This window comes from Camelina sativa, chromosome 2 (assembly GCF_030686135.1).
Source record: "Camelina sativa cultivar CO46 ecotype springtype chromosome 2, ASM3068613v1".
In the NCBI taxonomy this organism is placed as follows: domain Eukaryota; kingdom Viridiplantae; phylum Streptophyta; class Magnoliopsida; order Brassicales; family Brassicaceae; genus Camelina; species Camelina sativa.
In genome coordinates this window covers 27,045,877-27,073,865 of record NC_141881.1, presented here as the reverse complement: position 1 = coordinate 27,073,865, position 27,989 = coordinate 27,045,877, and the positions used below count along the sequence as shown (strand labels likewise).

At 38.0% G+C, this 27,989-nt stretch overlaps 6 protein-coding genes, 1 non-coding gene and 1 pseudogene across 22 annotated transcripts; 3 read left to right on the top strand and 5 right to left on the bottom strand.

The window, feature by feature from the left end:
• Window positions 1-652: 652 nt before the first annotated feature.
• LOC104735698 (ETO1-like protein 2) lies at window positions 653-6,339 on the top strand. 2 transcript variants are annotated; one of them, XM_010455529.3, is made up of 5 exons: window positions 653-2,972; window positions 3,075-3,366; window positions 3,448-3,757; window positions 3,833-4,090; window positions 4,300-6,339. In XM_010455529.3, exons 1-4 carry the CDS (start codon window positions 1,024-1,026, stop codon window positions 4,081-4,083), a joined length of 2,802 nt encoding a protein of 933 aa, XP_010453831.2. In that variant the 5' UTR covers window positions 653-1,023; the 3' UTR covers window positions 4,084-4,090; window positions 4,300-6,339. The 2 variants fall into 2 exon arrangements, with proteins under 2 accessions (XP_010453831.2, XP_087327741.1); XM_087471615.1 differs by having other exon boundaries at window positions 682-2,972; window positions 4,235-6,339.
• Window positions 4,157-6,180, bottom strand: LOC104735709 (putative inactive receptor-like protein kinase At3g56050). 12 transcript variants are annotated; one of them, XM_010455596.3, is made up of 5 exons: window positions 6,028-6,180; window positions 5,479-5,943; window positions 5,192-5,382; window positions 4,978-5,110; window positions 4,157-4,899 (listed from the first exon to the last, which is right to left on the bottom strand). In XM_010455596.3, exons 1-5 carry the CDS (start codon window positions 6,107-6,109, stop codon window positions 4,331-4,333), a joined length of 1,440 nt encoding a protein of 479 aa, XP_010453898.1. In that variant the 5' UTR covers window positions 6,110-6,180; the 3' UTR covers window positions 4,157-4,330. The 12 variants fall into 12 exon arrangements, with proteins under 12 accessions (XP_010453898.1, XP_010453890.1, XP_087327765.1 ...); XM_010455588.3 differs by having other exon boundaries at window positions 5,479-5,952; window positions 6,028-6,159; XM_087471639.1 differs by having other exon boundaries at window positions 5,192-5,943; window positions 6,028-6,167.
• A 1,165-nt stretch (window positions 6,340-7,504) lies between the features above and the next one.
• Window positions 7,505-8,736, bottom strand: LOC104735687 (uncharacterized protein At5g39865-like). The gene has a single exon (XM_010455519.3). The coding sequence runs from the start codon at window positions 8,446-8,448 to the stop codon at window positions 7,633-7,635; it is 816 nt and encodes a 271-aa protein (XP_010453821.1). The 5' UTR covers window positions 8,449-8,736; the 3' UTR covers window positions 7,505-7,632.
• Window positions 8,737-11,322: 2,586 nt separating this feature from the next.
• LOC104735678 (uncharacterized) lies at window positions 11,323-14,529 on the bottom strand. The gene is made up of 3 exons (XM_010455508.3): window positions 13,811-14,529; window positions 12,581-13,661; window positions 11,323-11,903 (listed from the first exon to the last, which is right to left on the bottom strand). The coding sequence occupies exons 1-3, from the start codon at window positions 14,260-14,262 to the stop codon at window positions 11,619-11,621; spliced, it is 1,818 nt and encodes a 605-aa protein (XP_010453810.2). The 5' UTR covers window positions 14,263-14,529; the 3' UTR covers window positions 11,323-11,618.
• Window positions 14,530-14,801: 272 nt separating this feature from the next.
• On the top strand, window positions 14,802-21,505 carry LOC104735659 (uncharacterized). 3 transcript variants are annotated; one of them, XR_015570902.1, is made up of 22 exons: window positions 14,802-15,110; window positions 15,194-15,237; window positions 15,307-15,370; window positions 15,622-15,748; window positions 15,831-15,898; window positions 15,986-16,083; window positions 16,301-16,472; window positions 16,784-17,015; window positions 17,309-17,435; window positions 17,652-17,761; window positions 17,939-18,031; window positions 18,335-18,463; window positions 18,573-18,706; window positions 18,783-18,878; window positions 19,076-19,156; window positions 19,350-19,512; window positions 19,585-19,656; window positions 19,903-19,942; window positions 20,103-20,380; window positions 20,464-20,641; window positions 20,738-20,955; window positions 21,054-21,505. XR_015570902.1 is itself a non-coding variant. In XM_010455492.3 (22 exons), the coding sequence occupies exons 1-22, from the start codon at window positions 15,048-15,050 to the stop codon at window positions 21,369-21,371; spliced, it is 2,892 nt and encodes a 963-aa protein (XP_010453794.2). In that variant the 5' UTR covers window positions 14,802-15,047; the 3' UTR covers window positions 21,372-21,505. The 3 variants fall into 3 exon arrangements, 2 of the variants coding, with proteins under 2 accessions (XP_010453794.2, XP_010453801.2); XM_010455492.3 differs by having other exon boundaries at window positions 19,076-19,143; XM_010455499.3 differs by having other exon boundaries at window positions 14,864-15,110; window positions 15,318-15,370; window positions 19,076-19,143.
• Window positions 21,506-24,001: 2,496 nt separating this feature from the next.
• Window positions 24,002-25,217, top strand: LOC104735647 (protein LIGHT-DEPENDENT SHORT HYPOCOTYLS 5 pseudogene; annotated as a pseudogene). The gene has a single exon (XR_015570908.1). The product of XR_015570908.1 is annotated as a protein LIGHT-DEPENDENT SHORT HYPOCOTYLS 5 pseudogene (transcript).
• A 922-nt stretch (window positions 25,218-26,139) lies between these two features.
• Window positions 26,140-26,221, bottom strand: TRNAS-CGA (transfer RNA serine (anticodon CGA)). The gene has a single exon. It is a non-coding gene; the product is annotated as a tRNA-Ser (tRNA).
• Window positions 26,222-26,252: 31 nt separating this feature from the next.
• LOC104735638 (cinnamoyl-CoA reductase 1) lies at window positions 26,253-27,923 on the bottom strand. The gene is given in 7 exon segments (XM_010455470.2): window positions 26,253-26,577; window positions 26,671-26,857; window positions 26,935-27,097; window positions 27,181-27,303; window positions 27,305-27,367; window positions 27,458-27,630; window positions 27,705-27,923. Coding segments are annotated over 7 exon segments (975 nt in total). The 5' UTR covers window positions 27,823-27,923; the 3' UTR covers window positions 26,253-26,429.
• Window positions 27,924-27,989: the final 66 nt, after the last annotated feature.

Below are 27,989 nucleotides of genomic sequence, written 5' to 3'. Positions count from 1 at the left end.
GGTTTGTATATATATCTTTTAAGAAAGTAAAATTCATGTGTTTTCCAAGTGTGCGGGCAAAATAACATCAGAACTGGTTCTGTCTACTTTTTATTTTTATTGTTTGAAAACGTTTTATAAGAGTTGTTGGTCTGAAACTCTGATTCCATATTAAGAAGACTTGAAGTAGTAAAGCTAGTATAAAACTATGAAGTTTCAGAAAAGTACCCCTACACTAATATCTTCGCTTTTTCATTTAAATCACAACTAATCCACCAATAAAAACTGAGTTCTTGCTTAAAATGTTGAGCTCAATTAATTAGATAAGAGATATATAAGTAACCAACCGATAACTAGTTTAACCAACCTATCTTGGCATCACATGAAACCATAACATTGGATTAGTCAGAGAGGCTTTTATTAATTATTATATAAACCAAAACGAACCAACCATCTTAGTTATACTATATCTTCTAAACTGTATGTAATTATTAAATCTCTTTACTAATCTGAACGCTTTCACAAATTACAGCCTAGATACATAATTACTAAAATAAATAAATTTTGTAATTAATGAGTTACCAAAGAATTAAATAAAAAGAAGAACGAAAAGCAATTAAAAAAAAAAGTCAGAAACAAAAGATAAAGTGGTCTGGTTCGTATCACACCCATTGGAACCAACCACCAAACTAAGTCAGTCTCAGTGGTGAAGTTCGTAAACTGTTCCCCCAAAAAAGCGAGAAAAAAAACTCTTTTTCTCCCCAAATTATTGACCTTTTTAAAAAAAAAATTAATAATTCACAATCACACTACTTCATCGTCTTCTTCCTCTCTCTCTCCTTTTGTCTCTGTAGCAGTGTGTTGTCACCGGAAAACACAGCCTCTGTTTTAAACTCTTTCTCTCTCTCTCTCTCTTATTGCAGAGACTAAGAAACCAAAGTTTATGACAAACTCGACCTGAACTCGATTGAATCCATCTTGCTCTCTTCTTCAAAATCATAACCCTTTTTTTCTCAGATTCTCTAAGTGATATTGCAAAAAAAAATGCGAAATCTAAAACTCTTTGAGAGATTTAAGAGCACACAAATCCACGCCTTTAACTCACAACAAGACTCTCCTTCTACCAGCAGCAACAACAATGTTACCCCTCGGATCAACTTCTTCGGTCATCCCAAATCCATTACCAAATCCAAATCTCGTTCACTTCTCCCCCATGGTTTCCCCACAACAGAGCTTCTCGAGCCTCCCTTGGAGTCTTACCTCAAACCTATCGACTTAGTTGAGTCATTATCGAATCTTTACCGGAGAATCGAGTCAAGTTCCGAATCCGAGACGTCCATGCTCTACCTCGAGCAGTACGCTGTTCTACGCAGTCTCGGTGATGCCAAGCTCTTGCGCAGGTGTTTGCTCAACGCTAGGAGACACGCCATTGATGTCCCTAGTAAGGTTGTTTTGTCTGCTTGGTTGAGATTTGATAGGAGAGAACACGAACTCGTTGGAGTTGATTCTATGGATTGTAATGGGTTTGCTGTTGAATGTCCTAAGACTAGTTTGACTCATGGTTATGATTTGACTGTAGTTGACAAGGATTGTGATTGCTCTGCGGAGTATGAGGATAACAACAGCTTTGGTAGTGATGACATTAAAATCTCTAGTGCTGATGAGTTCTCGGGTTTAGATGAGGCTAGTGATTTTTCCTTCTGCATAGGTTCAGAGAAGGCTAAGTGCGTTAGGTGGCGAATCGCAGCGCTTTCACGTCCCTTTGAGGCTATGTTGTATGGTTCTTTCGTGGAGTCTAGAACTTGTGAGATCGATTTCTCGGAGAATGGCATTTCGATTGAGGCAATGTTGGCACTGAACATATACAGTAGGATCAAAAGAGTTCATCTGTTTCGTGTTGAAACTGTATTTGAGCTGCTTCTATTAGCAAGCAAGTTCTGTTGTGATGATCTGAAGTCTGCTTGTGAGGCTCGCTTGGCTTCATCTGTCACTAACCTCGATAAAGCTTTAACCTTTGTAGAGTACGCGTTGGAGGAACGCACAAAGCTTCTTTTATCTGCTTGCTTGCAGGTGTTTCTGAGAGAGCTTCCCCAGTCTCTTCAAAATCCACAAGTGATGAGATTCTTCTGCAGTTCCGAAGCAAAAGAACAATTAGCGTTTCTTGGTTCAGAGTGTTTGTTCCTGTTGTACTACTTCCTCAGCCAAGTAGGCATGGAAGAGAAACTCACTACCGAGCCTATGCTGATATTGCTAGAGAGAACTCGAGAGTTTGCTTGCACAAACTGGCAAAAGGCTTTGTCTTTGCATCAAATGGGATGTGTTCTGTTTGAGAGAAAGGATTACAAAGCAGCTCAGTTTCATTTCAGATTATCTTCAAGCTTAGGGCATGTCTACTCATTGGCTGGGGTATCAAGAACTGAATATAAACAAGGGAAGAGGTATTCCGCCTACAAGCTCATGAACTTTCTCATCTCTAGTCACAAGCCACATGGCTGGATGTATCAAGAGAGGTCTCTGTACAATGTTGGGGTTGAGAAACTAAAAGATTTAGCAACCGCCACTGAACTTGACCCGTCTCTGACTTTTCCATACAAGTACAGAGCTGTGATGAAATTCGAACAGAAGCAGATTAAAGAAGCCTTCGAAGAGATTGATAGATTAATCCTGTTCAAGCCTAGTCCAGAATGTCTCGAGCTGAGGGCTTGGCTGTTTCTAGCCATTGGTGACCGTGAGCGCTGTTTGAGAGATCTTAGAGCAGTGCTGTGTTTAGATCCGAATTATGCTGTATTTGGTGGGAGAATGAGAGATGATTTGGTGGAGGCTCTGACCGCGCAATGTAGTGAAGTAGAGAGCGAAGCTGATTGTTGGGTGAGGCTTTATGAGAGATGGTCAGCTGTAGATGATGTTGGGTCGTTGGCTGTTGTTCATCAGATGCTTCAGAATGATCCCAACAAAAACTATCTGAGGTTTAGACAATCTCTTCTTCTCTTAAGGTAAGATGAATATTTTTGGTTTCTCAGGCAAACTCTACTTGGTGACTTTTTTTCAGGAGTTGACAAAAGCTACATTTGTTTTGTGATCTATGTGTGTGACAGATTGAACTGTCAAGGAGCCGCGATGAGGTGTTTGCGAATGGCATGGAACTTGGCTACTTCCGAGGCTGAGAGGTTGGTCTACGAAGGGTGGCTTTTATACGACATGGGTTATGTGGACAAAACTCTTACGAAAGCCGAGAAGGCAATCTCCATTCAGCGTTCCTTTGAAGCATTTTTCCTCAAAGCCTATGTTCTAGCTGACAAAAATCTCAATGCGGACGAGATCTCTTGCGATGTTCAGGTTTTAGAGGAAGCTCTTAAGTGTCCTTCGGATGGGCTACGCAAAGGACAGGTTGGCATTTTGATATCTAGCTTTTCTCTTTCTATTATTCATATTGTTTTCTTGTTAATCCTTTTTGTTTTGTTTCTGCAGGCTCTGAACAATCTTGGGAGCATTTACATCAATTCAGGGATGCTAGATCAAGCTGAAACCGCGTATAAGAACGCTCTAGAGATCAAACATACTCGTGCGCATCAAGGACTGGCGCGAGTTTATTTCTTGAAGAACCAACGTAAAGAAGCGTTGGAGGAGATGACAAAGCTGATCGAGAAGGCATGTAGCAAAGCAGCAGCTTACGAGAAACGGTCTGAGTACTGTGAACGTGAAAAAGCCAAAGAAGATCTTGACATGGCCACAACACTCGACCCTCTGCGAACTTATCCCTACAGATACCGAGCTGCCGGTAACTAACTCTTCCTGTTCCTTATTAAACATCTTATAAATTTAGTAGTTAAAGAAGTGATTGTCTGTGTGGCAGTGCTGATGGATGATCAGAAAGAGACAGAGGCAGTGGAAGAGCTGTCAAAGGCGATAGCTTTCAGACCGGAACTGCAAACGCTTCATCTCAGAGCAGCATTCCACGAGGCCACAGGAAATATGTCATTGGCCGCTCAAGACTGTGAAGCTGCTCTCTGTTTAGACCCTAACCACACTGAGACACTCCATCTCTACAGCAGATCCAAGGATCAAGCTTCTTCCATTGACAACACCATTTTTGGCTTAGATTAATTTGAAGGTATCAACCACATTCTCCCATTTGTATAATTCATCGGGATCTCTTAACTTTTATACACAGATGCTGTAAAGAAACTGTCATTTATTATTATTCTTACCAATGATTTCTATGCAAAGCCAACTGTTTATTATATACAGTATTTAGTCTTTTAATGCAGATGAAGATAAAGATGATCATCACTTCAAAGTGTCATTTGTGTATATATACAGGGGGACACCTAAAAGGACGGCTCCATTCTCTTTAGTTTCCTTCTGTGGATATGATCTCCAGCTCCGTCCACCACCGTGGAGATAGCCTTGGCATTGCTGCGTCAGCTTCTATTCCAGTTATCTCTCTCAACTTCACCACAACCTCTATCATTGTTGGTCGCTGAGCTGGGTATGGATTCATACACTGCCTAACCACCTCCAGCAGTCTCTCAACAGTATCCTCCTGAAACGTTTCCAGGGTCGGATCCACAATATCTCTTGCAGGTTTTGGTTCGAAAAACAAAGAATCCGGGTCTGGTAACTGCGCACTGATGATTTCGAACAAAACAACACCAAAATTAAAGACATCTGTCTGGGGATCAAGTAATGAGCATTCTAGAAGATTCTTGCTGGAGGAACTCTCCTGAGAGGGAAAGATGGAATTGATTACAGAAAAGTCGGAGACTTTGGCAGCGTTGTCTTCAGTTAAGTAGACAGAAGAGGAGTCCAAACTGGTGTGCAGGATGGGTGGGTTGAGATTGTGCATGTGCTCTAGACAGTAAGCTATTCCCATGAGGATTCTTAGTCTGGTAGGCCAGTCCAAGTGCTCCGCGTGTTGAGCTGCCATGAATGATCGGTTCATCAGTTTAAAGATTGTATCAAGTTACATAAGATTTATGGGGAAGATGAAATCCTCACAGTGCAGATGCTCGGAGAGGCATCCATTGGGAGCGTATTCGAAAACAAGCATTCGGCTGAAGGGCTCTTCCTCGTGGCAATAACCGATCACATTCAGAAAATTCTTGTGATCCACTTTGGATAACTTATGCAACTGCAGAAACAGAGTGGAATTATTCTTCAATGGCAATGTCAACCCCTGTTCAAAACGAAGCTGCAAACGAGGTTCTGGTACCTTTTGTAGCAATTGTGTTTCCATGGCGGTGGACCAGGCTGCACGAGAACCAGCCCCGGCAGACACAACGGCGATTTCCGCACCAGTGGACAAAGTTCCTTTATAAATGGTACCATCTGAGAAAGAGCCAATGACGTTACTGAAATCTTCGCAAGCTGCTTGTAGCTCAGATAGCTGCAGCCTCGGAACATCTGCTGCAATACAAAAAGTACAAAATAAGAGGAACTCAATATGAAGAGAGAAGAAAGAGAGAGAGAGAGAGAGTGAAGATTGAAGAGTGTGTTTGCCTGTGAGAAGAGCATCTTGAAGCTGGCCACTGTTGGACCAAGGCTTGATTGGAATCTTTCGACTGAAGATTAGAAAGAAGATGATTAATGCACCCGAGAGAGTGAATACGCCAACGACTATGCCGACGATCATAAAAACCTTGGTAGACTTCGTTTTAGTTCTTGGAGGAGGAGACTGAGACTGAGACGGAGATGGAGCCGAAGGCACAGGCAGGGGAGTAATAGCAGGTGGGGTGGTCTTTGGTGTTTGTGCTGGTACACCACTTTGAGGAGGGCTAGGGGTTTCGTCGCCTTCTGGTGGTGGTGGAGGCGGCAGGGGATCTCTGAAGGTTGCAGATTCAGGGGATGGTGGGGAGGCATCGAGGGCAGGGCCTTTGCCAGGAAAAGGTGCATCAATCAGGATGCGACGGTTCCCATTAACTCTGGATTGGATTAATGAATTATCTTGAGAAGAATCAAAGACTTCTGCAATCTCTTCAGAAAAGGAATTGTCATGATTCAAAGAAACACAAGAGAAAAACAGAGAGATGAGGATCAAAAGAAACATACCTTGGGACTTGAGTTTCAGAGGAAGATAGGTGAGGAAGATGATGATTGGGAGATTCAATCCCCAACGTCTATTGGATCTCATTAGGTAGGAGATTGGTTTCTTTGCTTCTGTTGTTTAATATTTATCTGAAAGAAGGAAGAGAATGTTGGAGGAGAAACAGTTTTGAAGTCGTCGTTGAGGACAAGAAGACTAATCAATCGGTTGCTACTACTCTTTCAACTTCTATTTCTAATTTTCTTATTACTTTCTTGATATTTCTCTTTTAAAAACAAAAAAAGAAACACAATTTGAAAAGTTATTAGTTATTTACATACACTTGACTACAGACAAACTTGACAAAAGTTCGATAATTTAAAGTTTACGCAATTGTCATGTAAATCTTTTACCTGAATTTCACTAATAAATAGTATGTTCTTGATTCTGTATGTTGATCTAATATGAGATGACAACGGTTCCCTTTTAAAACGTAGACTCTTCTTCAGAAATTTTGTTTAATTTGAAAGAGTCTTTGTTTGACATAATATATTATTGGCTGTTTTGCAAAGGCAACACACGGCTACTCGATTGGCTCAGATGGTCGAAGCATCCATGGGTCAGTGGTTGCTCTCGATACCACCAGTCTTCGAGTAGCTGTATATCAGGTTCATACAGTACACCACAACCTCTATAAATTAATTGGAAGAAAAAAGGTATTATAAAATACCTTATAATTTTTTTGGGTTCAATACCATAAGTTATAGTAGTCATTTTTACGTTCTAGAGTTGTTGTTACTTTTTCTGTGTTTGTTATGTTATGTCAAATTGTCAATGGCCAACAAATCTTTTTTTTTTTGGTTCTTGTTGTTGACACTTGACAATCAGACCTTTATGTACTTAAAAATCATGGTATGGCGGAGCCCTTTTTTAATCGCATCTCTAGACCAACAAAACCAAATTTGCGAGGATCACCCAACCCAACCCCTAGTACAAATTTACAACCCAAATCATCATTAATAACCAATAATCATTGCAATTGGTTACATATTTTACCTATTCTCGGAAAAAAAAAACTGATCTAAATCATAAAATAACCAAATTTTTACTTTTGTAAGTTAACTCGAATGATATGGACAATCAATTGATTCAATTCCGTTCATCACTCCCGTTATTATTTTTTTTAAAAATAAAATGACATCATTTTAACCATGCACATAAATATAAATATACATTCTTTCCACCATGAATTATTTATATCATTGCTACTTTTCTTTTACTATTTTTGCAATTCACAATTGCCTATAGTTTTTTTAATTTTCTTCCTTACCACATTTAGATCTACAATTTAAAATTCGAAAATTAACACTTGGTTTTACAGCAAATAATAACAAGGACTTTAGCTGCTAATCACGTTCACATCACACATGATCTAATAATTCTCTAAATTATCTTAAAAAAAAAAACAAATCTGAAGCTGCTACTACCTCTTTCCATTTCGAATTATACAAATTGGAAACTTCTGAAAAATTAGATTAAAAAAAAAACAAAATATTTTTAATTATTCCAATTTTTCGTGTAGTAGTAGTAAATTAATTTTAAAAAAAAAACAAAAAAAAAAAACTAAGGAATTAGGGTGGAGGAGGAGATGTAGTGGTGGTGGAAAAGGAACAAGAAGAACACCTAACAAGACCATTCTCGTTACAAGCTAAACAAGTTCTGAACCCTCCTCCTAATTTCTCATTATGAACCTTATGGCTACCGTGACAATCCTTACACGGTACAAATCTATGACCACCACACATCTCACATACCCTTCGTTCTATCTTCGGCAACTCTTGTACCATCTTCTTCAGCTCACCGATCTCGTGTAGCTTTATCACCTCTTCCTCTCCTCCGATGTACCGTCCACCGATAAACACTCGCGGAAGCTTCGGCGTTGTCTTCTCCTTCTCCTTCTCGTTGTTGGCGAAGATCCGTTGTAGCTCTGTTGAGAAAGACGCGTCCATTGAGAGATCTCGTTCGTCGATTCGTACAGGGAAGCTATGGAGGATCGATGTAACGGATTTGCAAGCTTCGAACGTTTGACGAACCACGCGTAGGCTTGTGAAGTAGACGACGATGCTGTTCTCTGATCCTGGGATTGTGATTCGTACATCTGGTTTTGCTGGTTCTGGATTTGGATTATTACGGCGTATAGGTTCGGAATCGGCGCGGAGGAGAGGGTTAGATTGACGAGTTGGCCAGGATTTGAGGATTAAATTAGCTGCGCAGACTCGGTGGAAGACTCTAGAAGCGTTTCTGGGAGAAGGACAAGGAGAAGAAGGGAAAGAAGAAGAAGGTGAAGAATCGTCGGAGATGAGATGGTGAATGTCTTTGAAGGAAGCGGTGGTGGGAGAGTATGTGTCGTGAATCTTAACCGACGATTTACGCCACGGCCGCCACATTGACGGTGGTAGAAACGGCGGAGAAGTTTGAAGATTTTTTTTTAAATTAGGGTTTGTTTGGGATTTGCAGAGAATATGGAGTTTTTTTTTTTTTTTTTGGGAGAGAGAAGAGGGATGGTTAAACAGAAAAAAAAAAAAGTGGTTGGAGCTTTTGTTGTGTTTTTGTTTTGTTTATGGGTTCTCTAACAATTTGTTTGTGAAGTTAAAAAATAAAAAACAAGATTGGTTGTGATAAAACAGGTGAAAATTAACGTTACTAATTATAATTAGATGCAGTAAAAATTATGATGCTAATTATAGTTACTATTGATCTGTTTAATTCTTTTCTCCTTTTTCCAAGATTTCTAAGGTTGAATGAACACTGTATAAATTAAAGAAAAATGAAGAATTAATAGTATAAGTATTTCTGCATTTATTACCTTTAGAATTGCGAAATCATTAAAAAATACATAATTATATAGCATTATAAATGCTACTTTGCATTTTTCTGAAGTTGTAATTCTTACATTTTTTTTTGCGATAGTGTATTTTCGCACGGTAGGGAATTTTTATTTAATTATCGTTTCATTAATATGTGATATATGATACTAGAATAGATACAATACAAACTATATATAGTACTTTATCAAAAAGAAACTATATATAGTACAATACAAAACAGCAAGAAATTTAAACTGAATCTACAATTTAGGAAAAAATACTCGTAATAGAGTATTATATCTATATGTCCAGAACTCAGAAGCTATTATCGGATTGTGTATGAGAATGAGAGGGTTGGGGATTTTGAGATTCCAGCAATGTTTGTATTAACGGACGTAGTTATATACTGCAGATGTAGTTATACATTAAAATAAAGATACTAAATGGTTTTTGTGACAAACAAACCAAAAAAAACTAGACAAGTAATGAAAAAAAAAAAAGTGTCGTTCAATCTTCGTTTTGGTTTTCTCCTCGAAGGAAAAAACAAAAACATTTGAAAAGTTAATGTTTAATAAATGAGATTATTACAGTTAAAAGTTTAATTACTACAATAAATTTTGTTTTCTATTTTTAATATTTCTTTTTATGGATAAAAAATATGTATACAAAAGTCAAAAAGAAAACTGGATATTATGTTGCCAAATGGTTAATGAAATTTATGTTCCTATGATACTACAGCTGTTTTCAACTCATACTATATACATTCCATATCTTTTTCATAAAAGTATTAAATTCATATCTTGACTTTTTTGTGTTTTTTTTTTCTCCAAACGAATAATGCCAATGGTGTAAATGAAATTTTGAAAAAATGGAGTAATACATGTTGCGGTAAATAAATGAACACGATTGAGTGCACATCGAGTCGCCAAAGAAGATTTGATGAATGTATTATAAATGTATGATAAATTTAAGCTTACAGTTTGAGTAAATGGTAGCAGTAGCCAGTAGAAGAAGTAACTGAGGCTATAACAGTCTAAGAGAACACGATCAATGACAAAAAAAAAAATGAATGGTAATTTATGATACTGCAATAATAAAGTGTATCTGCATAAAATAGACTAGTTATATGATAAATTTGTTGTTACGATAAATGTATATATTAAATAAATTCATCTACTAATAATTGAATCTTTTTGGCTAACGATTCTAACTGACGAATAATTAGTTTTAAAATTTAAAATAAATGTATTATTCGAAAGAAATAGTAATGGATTTATTATTGCAATGGATTTTTTTTAATGGAAATAGTAATTTAGAATAAATGTATTTGTGTCTGTATGTAATGGATTTTCTTAAAAAATGGCCAAGACAACAAGAAAATGAAGAAAGAGAGAAGTGGGAGTAAAGACTAAAGAGGAATAATCACGTGAGGCGGGACCATCGAACAAAATGATTACTGTAACATTTGAAAATGTGTACAACCAAAGCTACTAAAGTACAAATATACTACTATTTGCTTATACTTATTAATCAGCCCAAATCTCATCTGTTAGTAATTTGACAACTTAAATGATGACCACCAAATTCTCTAGCTAAATTTTGTTCTTATTTTTTTTTGTTCGGTCTCGGTCTGTTATGTACTATAGCTTATTATTTTGTTTATCAGGTTATGCGCACATACAACAAGAATACTTTTTTTTTTCTTTTTTAAGAAAAGTGAGAATTTTCTATATGAAAAAGTATTTAGCTCATAAACTGAAAAAGTTGATATAATGGTTAATAAGAAATTAAGAATCAATAATTATGGATTGAGGGTACAACTAAGTGAAAGTGGCACGTGTAGTGGAAAGTGGGTTTCTGAAAAGCATCACGTGTCACCACCACTTTGACGAAAGCTAAAAGATGATGAGCATATGTCTCCTTCTTCCCCGATACCCAATATGATTGATATGCACGAGCACGAGGAGGACTCGAGATTATACTATATGTTCTTCTTCTTTTGTTTCCCCACATATACGTGTGTCTCATGTGTGGGTAATGGATGTGTATTATTCGTTGTATTGTACTGTATTGATGGGCCTATGGATTCGCTTTGTAACGGACATAGCAGACTGCCCAAATCCGTATATTGGTTTTGCTGCAATTTGTTCCCCTCTACAATTTTTCTTTAATATTTGGGCTTGGCGGCAGGTGTTTACCAGCTAATAATATTGATAGTATCTACTATTTAGGATTTGTAGATATCAGTGCTTGATCAGGTCTCTTTCATTACAATTTGACAACAACAACAACAACAACAACTTGTAATGAAAGAGACCTGATCAAGCACTGATATATACCAATCCTAAATGTCCCTGCTCATGATTTTTTTTTTCTTTTGTTATAGAAGTCTAGAGAGATGGAAAAATGTAATCAAGATTAATAAGCTGAAATTTCACTATAACACAGAAAAGCAAACCACAAATCCTCAAGCTTTTTTACTTTTAAGTTTTTAATGCACAATGCCTTTTACAAATGGCGAAAAATGAATTTGAAGGCATTAGTTTTGGCCTTAAGCAGACAAAAGAGATGGGTCCTCAAGGGCCACACCACAAGTATCTCAAACCAAAACCTACACGTACCCTACCCCTTTAATGTTTCCAACACAACTCATATCACCATTATGTTCATCACATACTATATATAATAATTACGATTTTTAGTGTTACAACCTGAATTTACAATACAATCTCACCGAATAAAAACCAAGCTTAGCGTGAAATGGCGCGGAGCAACGTGTTATGGATATGAGAGAAGTTTGGGCGTTTGGAGGGGGAGTTGTTCCAGCAATTGATCATCAGAGTTTTTAAGGCTTGAGGGCATTCCTTTGGGATATCCGGTCTTAGGCCACAGGCCGCAATCCCAACTGCCGCCTGCACAGGCGAGCAAGTTGCATAAGCCGCCTCTCCCGTCACCATCTCCCACAGTACCATTCCAAAACTATATGCATTGCTCATCCAAGTCTCTGTCGTATTTTCCGGGTCACCAGCTATGATCTGCTTTCAACCATGCCATAAAGAATTTAGATTTCATCACAAAAAATCTAGTAACTTCGTGATCGGATCCAAGAATTGAACTAAAAAGTTGGCTATGTAGAACCAAGAACCAGTGTGCTCTAGTAGGAACTAATGATTGGACCATTTGCAATTGCAAGTGGCTTGACAAAGCGAAAAGGAGTAACATACTATGGTTCGAAACAAGTGGAATAACTTATAGTATAATGAAAAAAAAGGTTATGTCTGCTCGACTAATGAAGTGATAAAATTGGAGGTGTAAGAGATTTGACAGAACCTAAATGAATCTACTTTTTCTACGCCATATATGAATCCAAAAGTGACATCCAATAACTGCCCAGACAAACACAAAAGGTAAAGCAGATACGGCCAAAAGCAAAGGAACTTGTTTCGTTCAATAAGAACAAAAATGCAGTGGGTCATATGGGGACAGACAGTAGAGATGAAGAACACAGGTCCCGCGATTTGTTTCTATGAGAATTATGATAATGGGGTAGAGAAATTTATGAGCAAGCTTTCACTTTCACTTTCAGGTGTCTAGTTTTATGTATCATTTGGCTTAGAGGTAAAAAAATATCACGAAATGGTAAGCAGCACGATGATGCATACAGTCTAATTCTCAAGTAAAAGACGAGAATAGAAGCATGCATATGACATACCTCAGGTGCAAGCCATCGATAGCCATCAGTCTCGTACTCCACAGCCTCACCAAAGCTCTTACAAGCAGTGACTATTCCAATATCACCCAAACAGGCGTTGCCATTTTTATCTAGTAGTATTCTTTGCGTGTTAAGGTCCCGATAAGCAACACCATGATCATTCACGAACTTCAGTCCTTCGGCTATGTCTATAGCAATTCGCAATATCTGCTTGGTTTGAAGCTTCTTATTCTTCAACATCAGTTCATGGAGTGACCCACCTTCCATCAGCTTTGTCACAATACATAATCCATGGTTCTCATCGATGCAAACGCCATAAAATTGCAGAATGCTCTTGTGACCACAAGCCATTAGCTCCAAGAAATCTTTCCGGAGCTCGAACTCATATGAATTCCCCTTATCACAACCTTTTAGTTTCTCAATTCCCACTCTTTTTCCGCGGAAAATTCCTTTGAAAGAATTTGGACCAACCTGATCACCGAACTCAAAACTATCAGAATTCAATAGCCACTTTCCAATCTCATTGCCACCTGATTGGATGGTCTGCCATTCATCTACTGATACTGCAAATGAAGAACTAGGAAGTGGAGTGTGAAGCTGGATCATACTATTCGAGTTTTCTACCCCTAGCCTATTACTATGCGGAATGGACTCTTCTTCAACACCACCAAGTTCCCCTACACCACCGTTCTGTTCTTGACAGCCACAAAGCCCAAAAGGAAGCTTAACCGAAGTCGGTTTTGGCTTCCTGGTTGCAACCTTGAGGGCGTTTTCAACCCTGGTTTTAAACATATTCTCTTGCCCTGATTGATCCAGAAGAAGAACAACACCGAGAGTCAACCCTTTCTTCTCAAAGATTTGTATCTTCTTGCAAGAAATGGAAGCACCATCAAGAGCGGCTGACATAGTTGACCAAGAAAGAGAAGAGTTGCAAGCGAAGGTGAGTCTGAGGACTGAACCACGAGGCTCCTCAGCAGACACTTCTTGAATCATAAACACAGGATTGTCATCTCCGGAAGCTTGCTCTATCAACTTAACGTGTAAGAATACTTCTTTCATATCGAAATCAGCCTGACTGTAACTGTTGAAACAACAACAACAAACACACCAAGTTACCTAAATTGCTCCATAGTTCTACCAGATATATATATATATATCCAGATTCGATTCAAACTCACACACTATCTATTTTAAGTTTTTAACTGTCCTTAATTAGAAATTCAGGTTTACCTGAAGGGCAAGGAATCGTAATGTTTCTTGAGATTAGATACGAGCTTCTCCGGTAACTGACTACCAGGATACATCTTAGCAAGATTCCTCACTACAGTAGCCCACACGAGCTTCCTCCCACCACCACCACCAGCTTCAGCCTTAGGCGACGGAGCTCCACCGACGCTCTGGTTATCCCGGGCGTTATCGAGACTGAGCGAGTTTTTAAGCGACGCAATCGCCCCTGACACATTCCGGCTGAGACGGTGAAACCGCTTCTGCATAGCCGATGAGCTCTGATCGAAAACCGTCGTGGATCCTCCTTCGTTCTCCAAAGTGGTATCAGGCGGAGACGTAATAAGTGACTCGGACCTGTCGTGAGTGCGCATGAGTACCTGATCGACAAGATCGTCGTCGGGACCGCCACCACCACCTCCGGCACGGCTCGACCAGCACTCCAAGGCTGCAGCCATTATTTATTGTAGGCAAGTCTTCTACTTCTTCGTCGGCAATGAACCACAGAGACAGAGATGAAAACGGAAGTGTAGCTTTCAGATTTTCAGGGATTTTATTTAGATTTCTACTTACATCTCTCTTTGGTTGGCTTTAGTGAGAGTACGACTTCATTTATGTGTAAAAGCAGTACGATTTCTCACACTCTCGATCCACTACTACTACGCTCCTGTATTTTTTTATCTTTATTATTAATTGTTTTTGTAATTGTCATTATGTGTTGGACCAATTTCATTTAATTTCTTTCAGATTATTTATCTCTTTAGTTGTGGATTGTGGTCCCTGCGTACATAATTGTGTTTAGTTTTAAATGATCACCAATCCATACAAATTTAACATATATTCCAAAAATTATTCTGATAACTAGATTAGATTTTTAGTACAAATCTTCAATTTGTTTTCCTAATAAATCCTTTTCAAACACATGACTCAGGTTTGAATTATATATCACTACTGTAATGGGCCAATATTAGGCCCATTAATATCGATAGTCGGGATCAGTGAAGAACTTCGCAACGTTTTCTAATAAAAACGAAACGGCACGCGTTGTTCTTGTCGTTTGTCAAAAGTCCCAAGTCAGCTTCCAACGACGACGTTTCATCAGTAACTTTATTAACCCCATCATCGTCGTCGTTGTTCTTTCACGAAGCCGGATCTCTTCTTCCTCTGTGTGATCGGAGGATCTGCAAGAGCTCCTTCCTTACCCAGAAGTACAAAGAGAGAAATTCGCCACCTAATTAATTATATGGCTTCTACAAGCAAATTTAATCCTCTCGAAGAAGAAGATGATGATGATGTGGAAGAAGAGGTTACTACCTCCTAAAGCCTCTTCTTCATGTGCTCTTCTGCTGTCCTTTTTTATGTATTCATGGATGATGAATTGTTTTGCAGGTGCAACATTTCGATGATTTTACTCTAGCTTCTTCCTGGGAAAGGTATTCATCCATATTTTAGTCATCACTGTTCTTTTCTCGAATGTCACCACTGATTCCGTTGCTTTTTAGGTTTATTTCAGATATTGAAGCAACTTGTCGTCAATGGTTAGCTAATGGTCCCAAAAACCTGGTGGTGAGTTTGGTTTTCCAAATGATTTCATCCATCTTCAATCGAGTTCTATAGGTTGCAATATGTGAATTGCTGAGCTCGTTAGAATCACAGGAATGTGTACTCTTCGAGTTTTCATCTGGCCGGAACTTTATAGCTAGTTTTACTATTTTGAACTTTGATGATCAAAGATGGAACTTGACGTATATTAGAGATTCCACTTCAGTTTAGTTATCTGCTTGACCTTTTAGGTTGCCTTCATTATGTGAGTGTAGGAAAAAGGTGCCGTTGCAGTGGAAGATTCAAAGAATTTGTTTACAGTCAAACACGAACTTAAAGATGTCTCAAAGAGCTATTGCATGGAGTTCTACTTTCTAATTGATAATGGTGGTAGCCAACAAGGTATATGATTTCGAAAATAATGCGTTTTATCTTTGGAGAAACTGCATTTTCTGTTTCGTAATTCAGTATCTGACTGATGCAGCTGGACTTGATAATTGGAACAGTAATTCACATGATCTCCAGCTTTGCTTTGGGGTTAAGGATTTTCTGGTACGCTTAAAATCCACCTTTTGCTGTTGAAATAATACCTTCCCTTATACATATTCGATATATTATTAACTATCTTGCATCGTCTAGTTGATTGCTCCACAAAGTGCCAGTGGGGTGCTTCTTGATACACCAGAGTCTAGTAAGCTTCTGAGTGCGGTTGCTATTGCTTTGTCTAACTGTGGCAGGTACGATCTCTTAGCCAGTAATACCACATTAGCTTTAGCATCGTCAACTGAAACTGTGTACAGAACACTGTTTCTTTGAATTGATACCAATTCGCATACCTACTCCAAAGTCTTGGAAGTCAAAGTTGATAGAAATGTAAATTATTCTTGAGGTCTTTGCTAAGGAGTTGATGATTAGACGCATATTTAATGGTCTTTATACTACTTTGGTATGTAGCTTGTGGCCAGCCTTTGTCCCTGTGCATGACCCTTCACGCAAAGCATATATTGGAATCCAGAATATGGGCACTGTTTTTACTAGAAGATTTGAAGCAGATCGTATTGGCAGCCAAGTCCCCGTGAAACTCATGCACCTGGAAGGGCTATATGAGTTGTTTGTTTCTAAGTTTGTAAGTCTTTCTATCGCCTCATTAGTAATGTCACCAGTACGGCAAGTCGGTAATTTCTTATCAAAACGGACCTGAATAATTACCAAGCATTAGCCATCAATGATGAAAAGCTGGTTTTCAATCTAGTTGCTCTTAATGTTCTTATATTTTTGAATACTATATTGCTGTATGTACGATATACAACATGCTTTAAGCTTGATATTAGTAGAGGAGATTTTGACTTGAGATCCAGTCCAACGTGGCTTATTCTATCATGTGATTAAATTGTTTGCTAGATATTGTGTTTATCTACGACGGTTTTTTATTTGAAGGTTTATTCAGGAGTGGACTTCTCAATGCATAATTTCAAAGTCCACTTTATGATGAGGCTAACATACCAAACCTTCCCATATGATGAGGAGGATGACGAAGATGATATGGATGAGCTTATGGGTGACAAAGCAGACACTACGGAAAACAGTGGTTCTGAGTCACGCAACAAGGTGCTCTGGGATGATGACTGTCCTTGGAGTGAGTGGTACTCTGCTGAAGATCCACTTAGAGGTATATCCGTGCATCCTATGAAGAATAAAATTTAATTTTCTTGGACTACAGTCTACCCACAATACGGTAGTTGTCTGGCAGAGTTGAGGCCATGTGTGTTTTTTCGTGATTATACTACTCAGTTATCTAATTTAGTAGATAGTATTTATAAACCTCTTATTCCAACATACAACAATGTGATAATTGATGTGTGATGACAGTTTTGTATCATTCTTCAAGCATAGGCCGGTCTTTGCTGTTGGTATATGCGATTCAAGGAATTCATTATCTAATTTTGTGGCTGATATGGATAGGTTTCGAATTGGTGGTCACATGGGCTGACAGGACTGTAGAAAGCACTCTTGAGATGGCTGAACTTGAAAATGCTTCACCCCATGATGCTGAGAAGTGGATTATGCACCCAATCCTCTCACCATATCTGTAAGAAATGTTTCTCATAGTTTCTCATTCTTGGACAGAATAGTAGTTTGCATCTCTGTGGTGTATTATTTTTCTTTTTCAGTTTGAAACAAATATTGCTTTACCAGGGATGATCTTCACATGGAAAAGAATTGATTTTGCTTCCCAACTAATTTGCTTGGCGTTGTGGTGTATTATAATTTCCCTTCAGTTTTATAACAAATATTGCTTTACCAGGGGCGATCCTTCACTTGGGAAAAGAATTGATTTTGCTTCCCAACTACTTTGCTTAGTTGAAGCATTGGATACGTCCTTCACAGCTCAGTTTATGGAGGATTTTGTGTCAGGTCTGCCGATATTTTGTGTGCTTTTATTATTTCCTCATGTTTTAAACACATGTAGAATCCACTAGCAAGGGATTGAGTTATAGCTTTGATAATTTCTCTTATGTTCATAGAATATTTCACAGCATTAGCTTTCCCGGACATATCCATTGTTTAATGTTTTTATTCAATCTCTCGCAGTGGAAAATCCAAGCTCTGAAAATTTAAAGACCTCAGTGGTCATACCTCCTCCGTCAGTTCTTGATCGGGTGATTAAAGATCTCTTTCGTGAGGGTATACTTCCACTATATTATATGTGAACATATATGCATGTATACACTCCATGTTTACGGTAGCATATATATATATATATGCTTGTGTTTCTGTTACACAACTGAATATTTCTAATCATTCCTGGTTCCATAATAGAAGTCCATGTAGTATTATATTATTCACTTCGAAACCTTCTAAAGTTTGATGCATGAATTTTAAAATTTGCAGCTATAGCATTTATAAATTTACCCCCTTTAGCTTCGAAACGTTTGTTAGAATCCAGCCATGCGGTATTGTTTCACCTTTTTCAATCTAATCTCGCAGGATCTAAACTCCCAGATTTTACTAAAGGCGAACACAAGTTTTCTCGAGCTCTTATGGCTGCACCGCTTGAATCTCTTTTTACACAATTCTGTTTGCACTCACTGTGGTTTGGCAACTGCAATATCCGTGGTATGTGACAGTAGACTATGCCGTATTTGGTAATTGCCAGTGACGGAATGAAAGGAGTTATCTATATAATAAGATGTGTTTTCGTTTGTTTTTTGCATTTCATCTCTAGCCATTGCCTTCCTCTGGATAGAGTTTGTCCGTGAAGTTCGATGGTGTTGGGAAGAGACACAGCCGTTGCCGAAAATGCCATTTGACGGTTCTATTGATTTGTCCACTTGTTTGATCAACCAGAAGTTGCACCTGGTAATCCTCTATATAGCTTTAATTGTAAATGTCGAAATTACTTTTAGAATACTAACAATATTTTTTTGTTGATCAGCTTGCAATTTGCATCGAGAAAAAACGTGAAATGAATGAAGAGTTCCTAGACTGTATAGGAAGTGATGACAGTTCAGACGCTTCTGTTTCTATGGAGGTGATTGGCTAAGTTTTTCTGTATTTTGTGCATTTGTTGTTATGTGTTGCAAGTATGTGTTTCATTGAATTAACAAAAGGAGATACATATATAAAAGGTGTAGGAATTCCAAAATCCTCAATAAACCCAGTAGAATATCTTAACTCCTGCAGCGCCTGTGTTGTTGGCTTGATACATTTCATTGGATGAATTCTCAGGAAAACCACAAGGTCGACAAGAGAAGAAATAAATCCTCAGAAGCAGATCTGCAGAGGAAACGTGACAGGTGAACTTAGCAAGTGAGAGCTCTTAGGTTCTCGTTGTTATCAAATAGATGAAACCCTAATTGCCTATTATTACAAGGACTTGTGCTCTTTCTTCTTTTCTTTTTCATTTTCCATTTTAAATGATGATAGCTCTTGATTGAATGTTAAGTCTCGTAGAGAGGAAATCTTGACTAAGGGTGTTTAAATCCCTTCTCCGTGGATACAGTTCAATTGCAGAATATACTTCTAATAGACCGAGATTTGAGAGGAAAACTGAACGCACAAATTCTGAGAACCAAAGCCCAACCTTCAGGAGGGGCTCAGCTGGCCCAGTGGGGACTATGATGCTCTTGAAGTCTCATCAGCGGCTCCATGCCCCATTTACTCAGGTTAGTGGTCTACTTGACTTGGCTGCTTCCTATCTTTTTGGTAGCAATCTCATATTTTCTGAGTGATGACAGGATCCACCTCTTATGACTGAAGACATGCATGAAGAAAGACTCCAAGCTGTTGAAGCGTTTGGTGATTCCCTTGTAAGTTCAACTTCTTTCCTAGTAGAAGTGAATATGGTTTGGTTATCTACTAAGAATGTTTCTGTAGACGTAATGTTTCTTAACAAATGTGAAGATGCATTGCCTAGCTATAGATGGATTTTTTCCTGTATGCTCTTGTGTTGTTTGTAGACATTAAAGGAAAATTAACATGATTAATCGCTTTTTTTTTAAGTTTATTTTGTTGATTGTCTATTGAAGAACACATCTTTCCCCTTTGAATTTCAGAACGTTCCTGGCCAGCTGGAGAAAGACATCTTATTATCTGGTGAGGTTTAAAACTCTGTCTCTGTTAATGATAACGGAGAAGAACTGTTCATTACACTTCTCTTAGTCTTGAGTCTATTGCAAGAGAAGTATAGGCGCTTATAATTTTGTGATACATTCCCTTGCTCCTTATTTTCCTGATTTCACAAAGATGATTGCAGACATGTCGGCATTCAAAGCGGCAAACCCAGAGGCAGTGTTTGAGGACTTTATCAGATGGCATTCACCTGGAGATTGGGAAAGCCTTGAACCTAAAACCTCGGAAACATCAGCAGGCCCCATCACCGAAGGCTCGAAAGATAAATGGCCTCCTTGTGGGCGTCTTTCTCAACGGATGTCTGATCAAGGAAACTTGTGGAGAAAAAGTTGGAACGATGCACCCGCTTTGCAAGCTGATGATCAAAAGCCTCTCCTAGACCCGAACCGAGAGGGAGAGAAGGTATGTGTCTTTGTGAGATTACTCATGCTGATAACCTCTTGCGAGAGTTAGGTTTGACCTCAATATCTTGACAAATTTCTCAGATTGTTCATTACCTGGAAACAGTGCGGCCTGATCAGCTTCTTGAGCAAATGGTCTGCACAGCCTTCAGAGGATCAGCCGACACTCTTAACCTGACAAAATTCGGGAACATGAGACAAATGACCTCTAAACTGGAGCAACTCTACCTCATCATCAAATCTACTTTGGGGGCTCTACAACGTAGTACTTTTGTTTCTCCTTAATTATTCAAACCCTTTGAACCATCTTCTCCTTCCGGCCCTTCTTGTCTCTATATAACAGATATTTCGGATGCAGGCAACAATCTTCCGGATAAAGGAAAAACCGTCAAAGACCTGAAACGTCTCTGCGTGGTCTTTGAAAACGTGGAGAAGTTGGTAACGGTAGCGGCATCTATTCACAGAAAGTTCCTGGACGCATCACGACTTGCTCAAGTAATATTCAACGACTTCTACACCATTTATTCCCCAACAATGGGAATGAACTCAAATGAGGAAGAGAACAAAAGCAGGACGGTAAGTCAATTGTTAAACCAGCGAGAGTTTCTCTGATTGGAATGTAATAATTAGATGATGTAATGTAACGTAACGTCTCTCTGGTCACTGGAACACAGGAGATGGAAGTAAGTAGACAAGAAGTGAGTTTGAGAGAGAGACAAGTGGTGTCTAACCTGTTCGCGCCGCCATCGGCGAACCAGTCATGGAGAAAGGTGCTGAGTATGGGGAATCTTCTAAACGGACATGAACCCATTCTCAGAGAGATCATTTTCTCCACCGGAGACGATGTCAACAACGGCATCCATTACGCTGCAGCTGCTGACGTGGCGGCCACCAATTACCGGAAGGGAGAAGAAATCGAGACACACCGAATGTACGTGTCTGGAACATCTAACGATCTCCGAGTTGGACTCTCTGTTACTTCTTGTGATTGATTCTTTTTTTTCATTTTAAATTTATAACCTTACGATATAACACATTTGTTCTCTAATAGAAAATTAGTAAACGAAGTTCTGCTTGAACAAACTTCACGTAAATTTTTTGTTTAATATATAACTTATTTTTTGCATTCGTCGATTTAATATGATTTGCGTTAATAATAGACAACGAATGATTTGCGAAAACACAAAGTCACAAAGGCAGTGAGGAATGATATGTCGATTTGTTAGTATTATGTTTGGTGTACTCTTGTTACTAAATTATACTATTGTTGAATTTTTTTAAGTTTTGAGTGAATGGACTCGTATGACTCGGGACGACGTACATGCAGTGAGAGATCTATGATCGATCACTTCCAACGTCATATTTCAGATGAAACACGCAATCAAAATTTAAAAGGAGAAAAGAAAAAGGTTTTTTTTTTTTTGGGTCAAACGAGAAAAAGAAGATTAATTTTGTTACTTTTGCGATATAAAGGGTAAATCATGTGATGCAATATTTCTAGAAGCATTAGACTGAGTGGTCTTTAAGAATGTTAGTGCAAAAGAAAAGAAAAAAAGATAAAAGTATTTTAATAAGCTATACAAACAAATTGAATTTTATACGTTTGTATATATAGCTCAAGATGAGATCAGTCTTCTTTGCAGATGAAACCTTATTAATTATTTGTACGTCGTTATGAAAGTATGATTGTGTCGTAGGTCTGCATAAGATTTAAAAGAAACTCATCATGCTACGAAGATGGTGCATCAAATCAAAATGTTTTATATAGATTGATGATACATATTATTGTTGTTATTGGTAGACATGACGTTTTTTCTTCTTGTTTCTAAATTTGATGATTGGATGAATATATAGAAGGATTAAAGAGTTTTGTGGTGGGAACTTTGATTAAATAGTTGCCATGTTTGACAATGATCCTGATAAAATACTACAATAAGTCTTCTCTTTATCTTGATTTATACATACATAAAAAATTATGGGATGGGGACACGGTGTGGTGTGTGAGACTATAAAGTGAAAAGGCGTGACCGTATAGGTATGAGACTAAGCAGCACTAATAAGGAATGTTAAGTAAATGGGTGAGTGAGTGAGTGATGAAAATTGCGTGGATTAGATTATTAGAAATTGATGGCCAATACCTTTCTTCATTGATTCTTGACCCACTACCAACTCCTCACCATCTCTCTTTCCCTTTTTTTTTTCCCTACTTTATCAGTTCCATCGCAATGAGTCCTTGTATTATGAACCAAATCATATGGTGATTCCATGATTCCCTCATATTATTGACCTTGTACATAATGTTTTCCACGCTTGCTTATCCTAATAACTACAGTATATAGATTGAGAATTTAGATTGCGTTGTTTATATGATATTAACATTATTTGATGGCAGTTGGTGGTCTATGTATCATGGGTTTAATTGTTAAATAATATAATTAGTGTGAACGAAAGTGTTAATTTTGATACTCTTTAGATTAAGACATAACCCAAAACGATAAAATCATACACTTTATATAAAAAATAGATAAACCAGAAATTATATATGCCGTCAATGAAGCACTAATTAAGCAGCATGTACGTTAAATTAGAATCTTTAGTGTTTACAGCTATCAATCAGCGAACTATAATAAAATTTGGATGGGTTGGTCACAATGGTAAGGAAAATTAACTAGTTTCCAATGAAGAGTACTGAAATGGACAAAGTTATATTTCCTATAATGGAATAAAAATTGGACCGACGATCCATTGATATGATTTGATGTATCAACAAGAAATATTAAAGTTATGTATAAATGATTAAATCAAATCAATCACGGGAGGGTATAGACAGACACACCATGGAATATGGTTGGAGCTTTTGAATGGTAGTCTCCTTGACATCGTTAACTTGACTTCCGTTAGACATAGTCCTAAAGTTCATGAAAAATACGTCGTTAACGGCTTAACACCATAATTATTACTGCCTCCGTTCTAATTTAGTTGTCGTTCTAGGATTTAATTTTTGTTTCATATTAGTTGTCGTTTTAGATTTTCAATACAGATGTTTGATAAATATTCCAATCTTATCCCTGCTGCTTTAAAGTTTCAACCAATGAAAAAATTATAAAATATATTAATAAAGGGCAAAACATAAAATTTAATAGTTTCTTTAATTTATGTGCAAAAACCTTAAACGACAGTTAAATTAGTACGGAGGGAGTATCATTCATATATTAAAATTTCTTTTGGTGCACATTACAAATGTCAATATCGAAGATCATTAGATGAAATGAAACTCGTTTCCTTTGAGTTTTTTTTTTTTCGGTAAAACTTTAGCAGTGAGAAATAGATGTGTATGAATACTTGGTGCTATTTTATTGTCATATATCCTACATCCCAATCAGGATTTAGGGTTATATACTTAACGTATATGTAAATAGTTCGCTTGACTATGTCGTCATACGATATTTTAACAAATCTTGTAAACATCTTTATATAAAAATTATATACTATAATATTGTAAATTGCTATTATTAGAGTGAATATATAGTTTCCCACTTGCCACGGATGTAGCGAGGTCATTCATTCACTAGCGGATTATGTATATGGTTTATTATCATATTCATTTGTTCTTTTTATCCTAATTTAAAGTAGATGTGATTCTTTTACTTAACATGATGACCCAAAGAAAAAACAAAAAACAAAAAACCTAAACACATTAAATTACTGTGTGAACGAAGGAAGTGAATGGAAGGTGGAGAATTTACATTCAAAGTGAAAGCTATTACCGAATGGGCAACAAAAATTAGATGTATCTAATTTTCCATTTCTCCTTTTTCTTGGTTCCCATATAAAGAAATATGATGATGGGACGTAAAAGAAAGTAGAGAAACTACAATGTGTATGAATAATCAAATCCAACTTGTTGCTTCTTTCTGACTAAGTTGTGACTTCACATAAAACTCTTCCTTCTTCTCTTTCAACTCTTCTCTCTTCTCTCAGGCACACGACCCACACATACACACAAAGACTCTAGAAACAAAAAATAATAATCAAGGTCGATCCTGCCTGACATGCATAGCAAGATGGAGGGAGAAACCACAGTAAACGCAGCTGCGAGTTCCTCCTCATCCCCAAGCCGGTACGAGTCACAGAAGAGGCGAGACTGGAACACTTTCCTTCAGTATCTAAGGAACCACAAGCCACCTCTGAATCTATCTCGTTGCAGTGGCGCACACGTCCTTGAGTTCTTGAAGTACCTTGACCAGTTCGGCAAGACCAAAGTCCACGCTGTTTCTTGTCCTTTCTTCGGACAACCTAACCCACCGGCCCAGTGCACTTGTCCTCTCAAGCAAGCTTGGGGAAGCCTCGACGCTCTCATCGGCCGTCTAAGGGCTGCTTTCGAGGAAATCGGCGGTGGTCTTCCCGAGTCAAACCCTTTCGCTGCCAAAGCCGTTAGGATCTATCTTAAGGAAGTCCGTCAAACTCAGGCTCAGGCTCGAGGGATTCCTTACGACAAGAAGAAACGAAAACGTCCTCATACCACACCCACGGCGGCTACTCCAACCGCCGGTACTGATAAAGACGACGCCGGAGGAAGTAGTGGTGCTACCTTGGTCGTATAGTCGAGAATAATCCAGTCAGATATACCCAATGCTAAAAAATCTTTAAAAAAATGGTATCGTAATGTACTAATCATCATGAGTGCTTTTACTTTCTAAATTCGTACTTATGAGTTATATATATATTTGTGTGATTTAACTATTTGAGATTGTATAGAGAGATGGAAAAGACGATCAACGATTATTATTAATTAGTAAGCTAGACCTTACAGTATTATTTATAAATGAGCTTTGATATTTTCACCGTGATTGATGATAGATTAGTATGAAAGTGTATGATTGTGATGTGTGGACGAGCGAAGTTCTCGGGTCTCACGTGAGTCGTGATTTCTCTGAAAAGTCATTAAATCTTCAGGTGTTTTTTTATATAAAAAAAATCTTTCAGAAATGATGATGATCATCTTCTTACTTTCACTTTATTTATGTTCTTCTTTACAAATTTAACCATTCAAAAAACAAAATTTAGCTAGCTTCAATTGTTTCGATTTAGTAAAGTACTATTTACAATTGGTAGGCGTAGAAATGTGGATACAAAAGAAGAACAAAATAACAAAAGAGGAATAATGGTATAAGCTCAAGATCCATTAAGGGGGGGCGGGGGGGTCTTAATTATATAAGTAAAAGTTGAAAAGGACTAGTGACCAGCCTAGCTATATCATTAATTCTCTTGGTAACTTATAAACCTATACATAATCTTCATCTTTTCATGATACTCAAAAAACTCGGAAGTTCTTTCTCAACTAGTCTTAACAATAAGAAACAGTTAACTAATATAATTAACCAGGGCTAGTAGAAATGATTACATATGTAAGATGGTAGGCTGAAATCCTGACTATGTTACAATTTTCACCATTTATTTTTAAAAAGACTAATGTTATAAAATACTATAAGTTGATAATTATTTAGACTTTAGAGAAAACTATATATATTTTTGCCATATTGAGAAGAACTATGTAATTTTTATTTGACACCCATTTAAAAACATCATAGATTCATTCATAGTGTACTAGAAGAATAATGCTATGCTAATATTTATTCTCGAACTAAATTAAAGCAAATAATAGACTGATTACATATGTAAGCGATGAGCCTGTGGTGTGTATCTCAAAAGTCCAAATATAGTAGAAAAATGGTAATTAAAAAAAAAAAAAACAGCAATCGTCAACAGCAGGATTCGAACCTGCGCAGGCAAAGCCCAACAGATTTCGAGTCTGTCTCCTTAACCACTCGGACATATTGACATTTCGTTATAATTAAACACCAAACGTAATATAACACAAAAGTAGCACTTAATAAAACGCAGGGACAAAAACATTCTCATCTCATCATGCTTTAAGATTCTCGGAGATGATGATCTAATCCATAACACAGGCCAGCTTATTTATTACAAAAGAGAAAATATCGTATTAACTGATTCTGCTGCCTTCAGATTTTGCTCATTTTACTAAATCAAGCAGAGATAAATCCTTTGCTTTTAAGACTCTCCACACCTTCCTTGATGATCTCCTCCATGGAACTGAACTCTAACCCCAATTCCATCAGCTTCTTTGATGCATTCTTGGCTCGGAGTAAACCAGGTTGAGTCTCTCTTGGTAACCTAAGAGAATTACCAATAAAGCTAATTGAAATCTACACACACACACACACACACACACACACATGTGTTTAAAACATAGTTTGAGAGACTTACTTGGGAACACTGTAATTGGGATAGAGCTCAGCAACTTTGGCTACAAAATCACCGTAGTGAGAGATAGCCTCAACACACAAGTGCCTTCCTTTCGCAGCTGTGTTCTCATATACAAGAATATGGGCTAAGGCCACGTCCTTGAAATGAACCAACCCCATAAAGAAGTTCTCATACGTCTCCGTACATCCTAAGCATTCATGTCGATTCAAATCCTAAAATGTTCCATGGAACTCAGACTAATTTAATCACAGAGAAGCAAATTACCTTCAAGAAGACGTTGAAGCATGAGCATGCTAGCGTTGATAGATGGGGGAATGACAGGGCCCATGACAGTGCCTGGATTCACCACAACCACGTCCAATCCTTTCTCCTCTGCAAACTCCCAAGCTGCCTTCTCAGCAAGCGTCTTCGACAGTGGATACCATAACTACCAACCAACAACACAAGAATCAAACATCATCTATAAGACAAATCAAGAAGATTAGATCTTAAACTTAGAGAACCATATACTTCATTCTGTTTGCAGTAGTCTTGGTCAGCCCAACACTCCTCATTCTTGATCTTATCAGCAGGCCAGTTGGGACTTGGAGTTATCGCTGATATAGATGACGTCACAACAACCCTCTTAACACCCTGCTTCTTTAGCTGCCGTCAGTACATTTATGGTTCCTTTAACCGCCGGGTCAAGTAGTTGCTTCTGTTAAAACACACATATGAAGTAATCAAATTCACTATCGTTCCTTCCTTTTGAAGCTAAAGGTTTTGGGAGTGGATCATGTATAAGAACCTGGGGATCTTGAACTTCGTCGACAATACAGGGCGATGCGAGGTGAAATACGCCGGAGCATCCGTTGATGGCAGCGGAAACGGTGTCGTATTGGAGGAGATCCATCTCGAATAGATGGAGGCGTGTGGCTGCACCTTCGAGAGCTTCTAGATGTTTCGTCTCTTTCTCATCCTCTGCAACACGAATTTAACAAATGTTAAGGAGATATTGTAACAAAATCGAAGAGAGGAATATTTGTGAAGATTACGGAGGTTTTTCACGGTGGCGTGGACGGAGTAGCCGCGGTGGAGGAGGAGATGGACCAGCCACGAGCCGATGCAGCCACTGGCTCCGGTGACACAGACTACTTCTCGTTCTATCGACATTGATGAATTGATTTTAGAGCTCTCTCTCTCTCTCTCTCTTAAGTTTCAGACAATTTCTTTTTCAGACACACTCGATGACTCTGGTTGTCTGATGTCTGAGAATCGAGTGTAACGACACGTGGACGCAACGGAATTACGAAGAGATGATTCGGTTATGCGTAATGGAC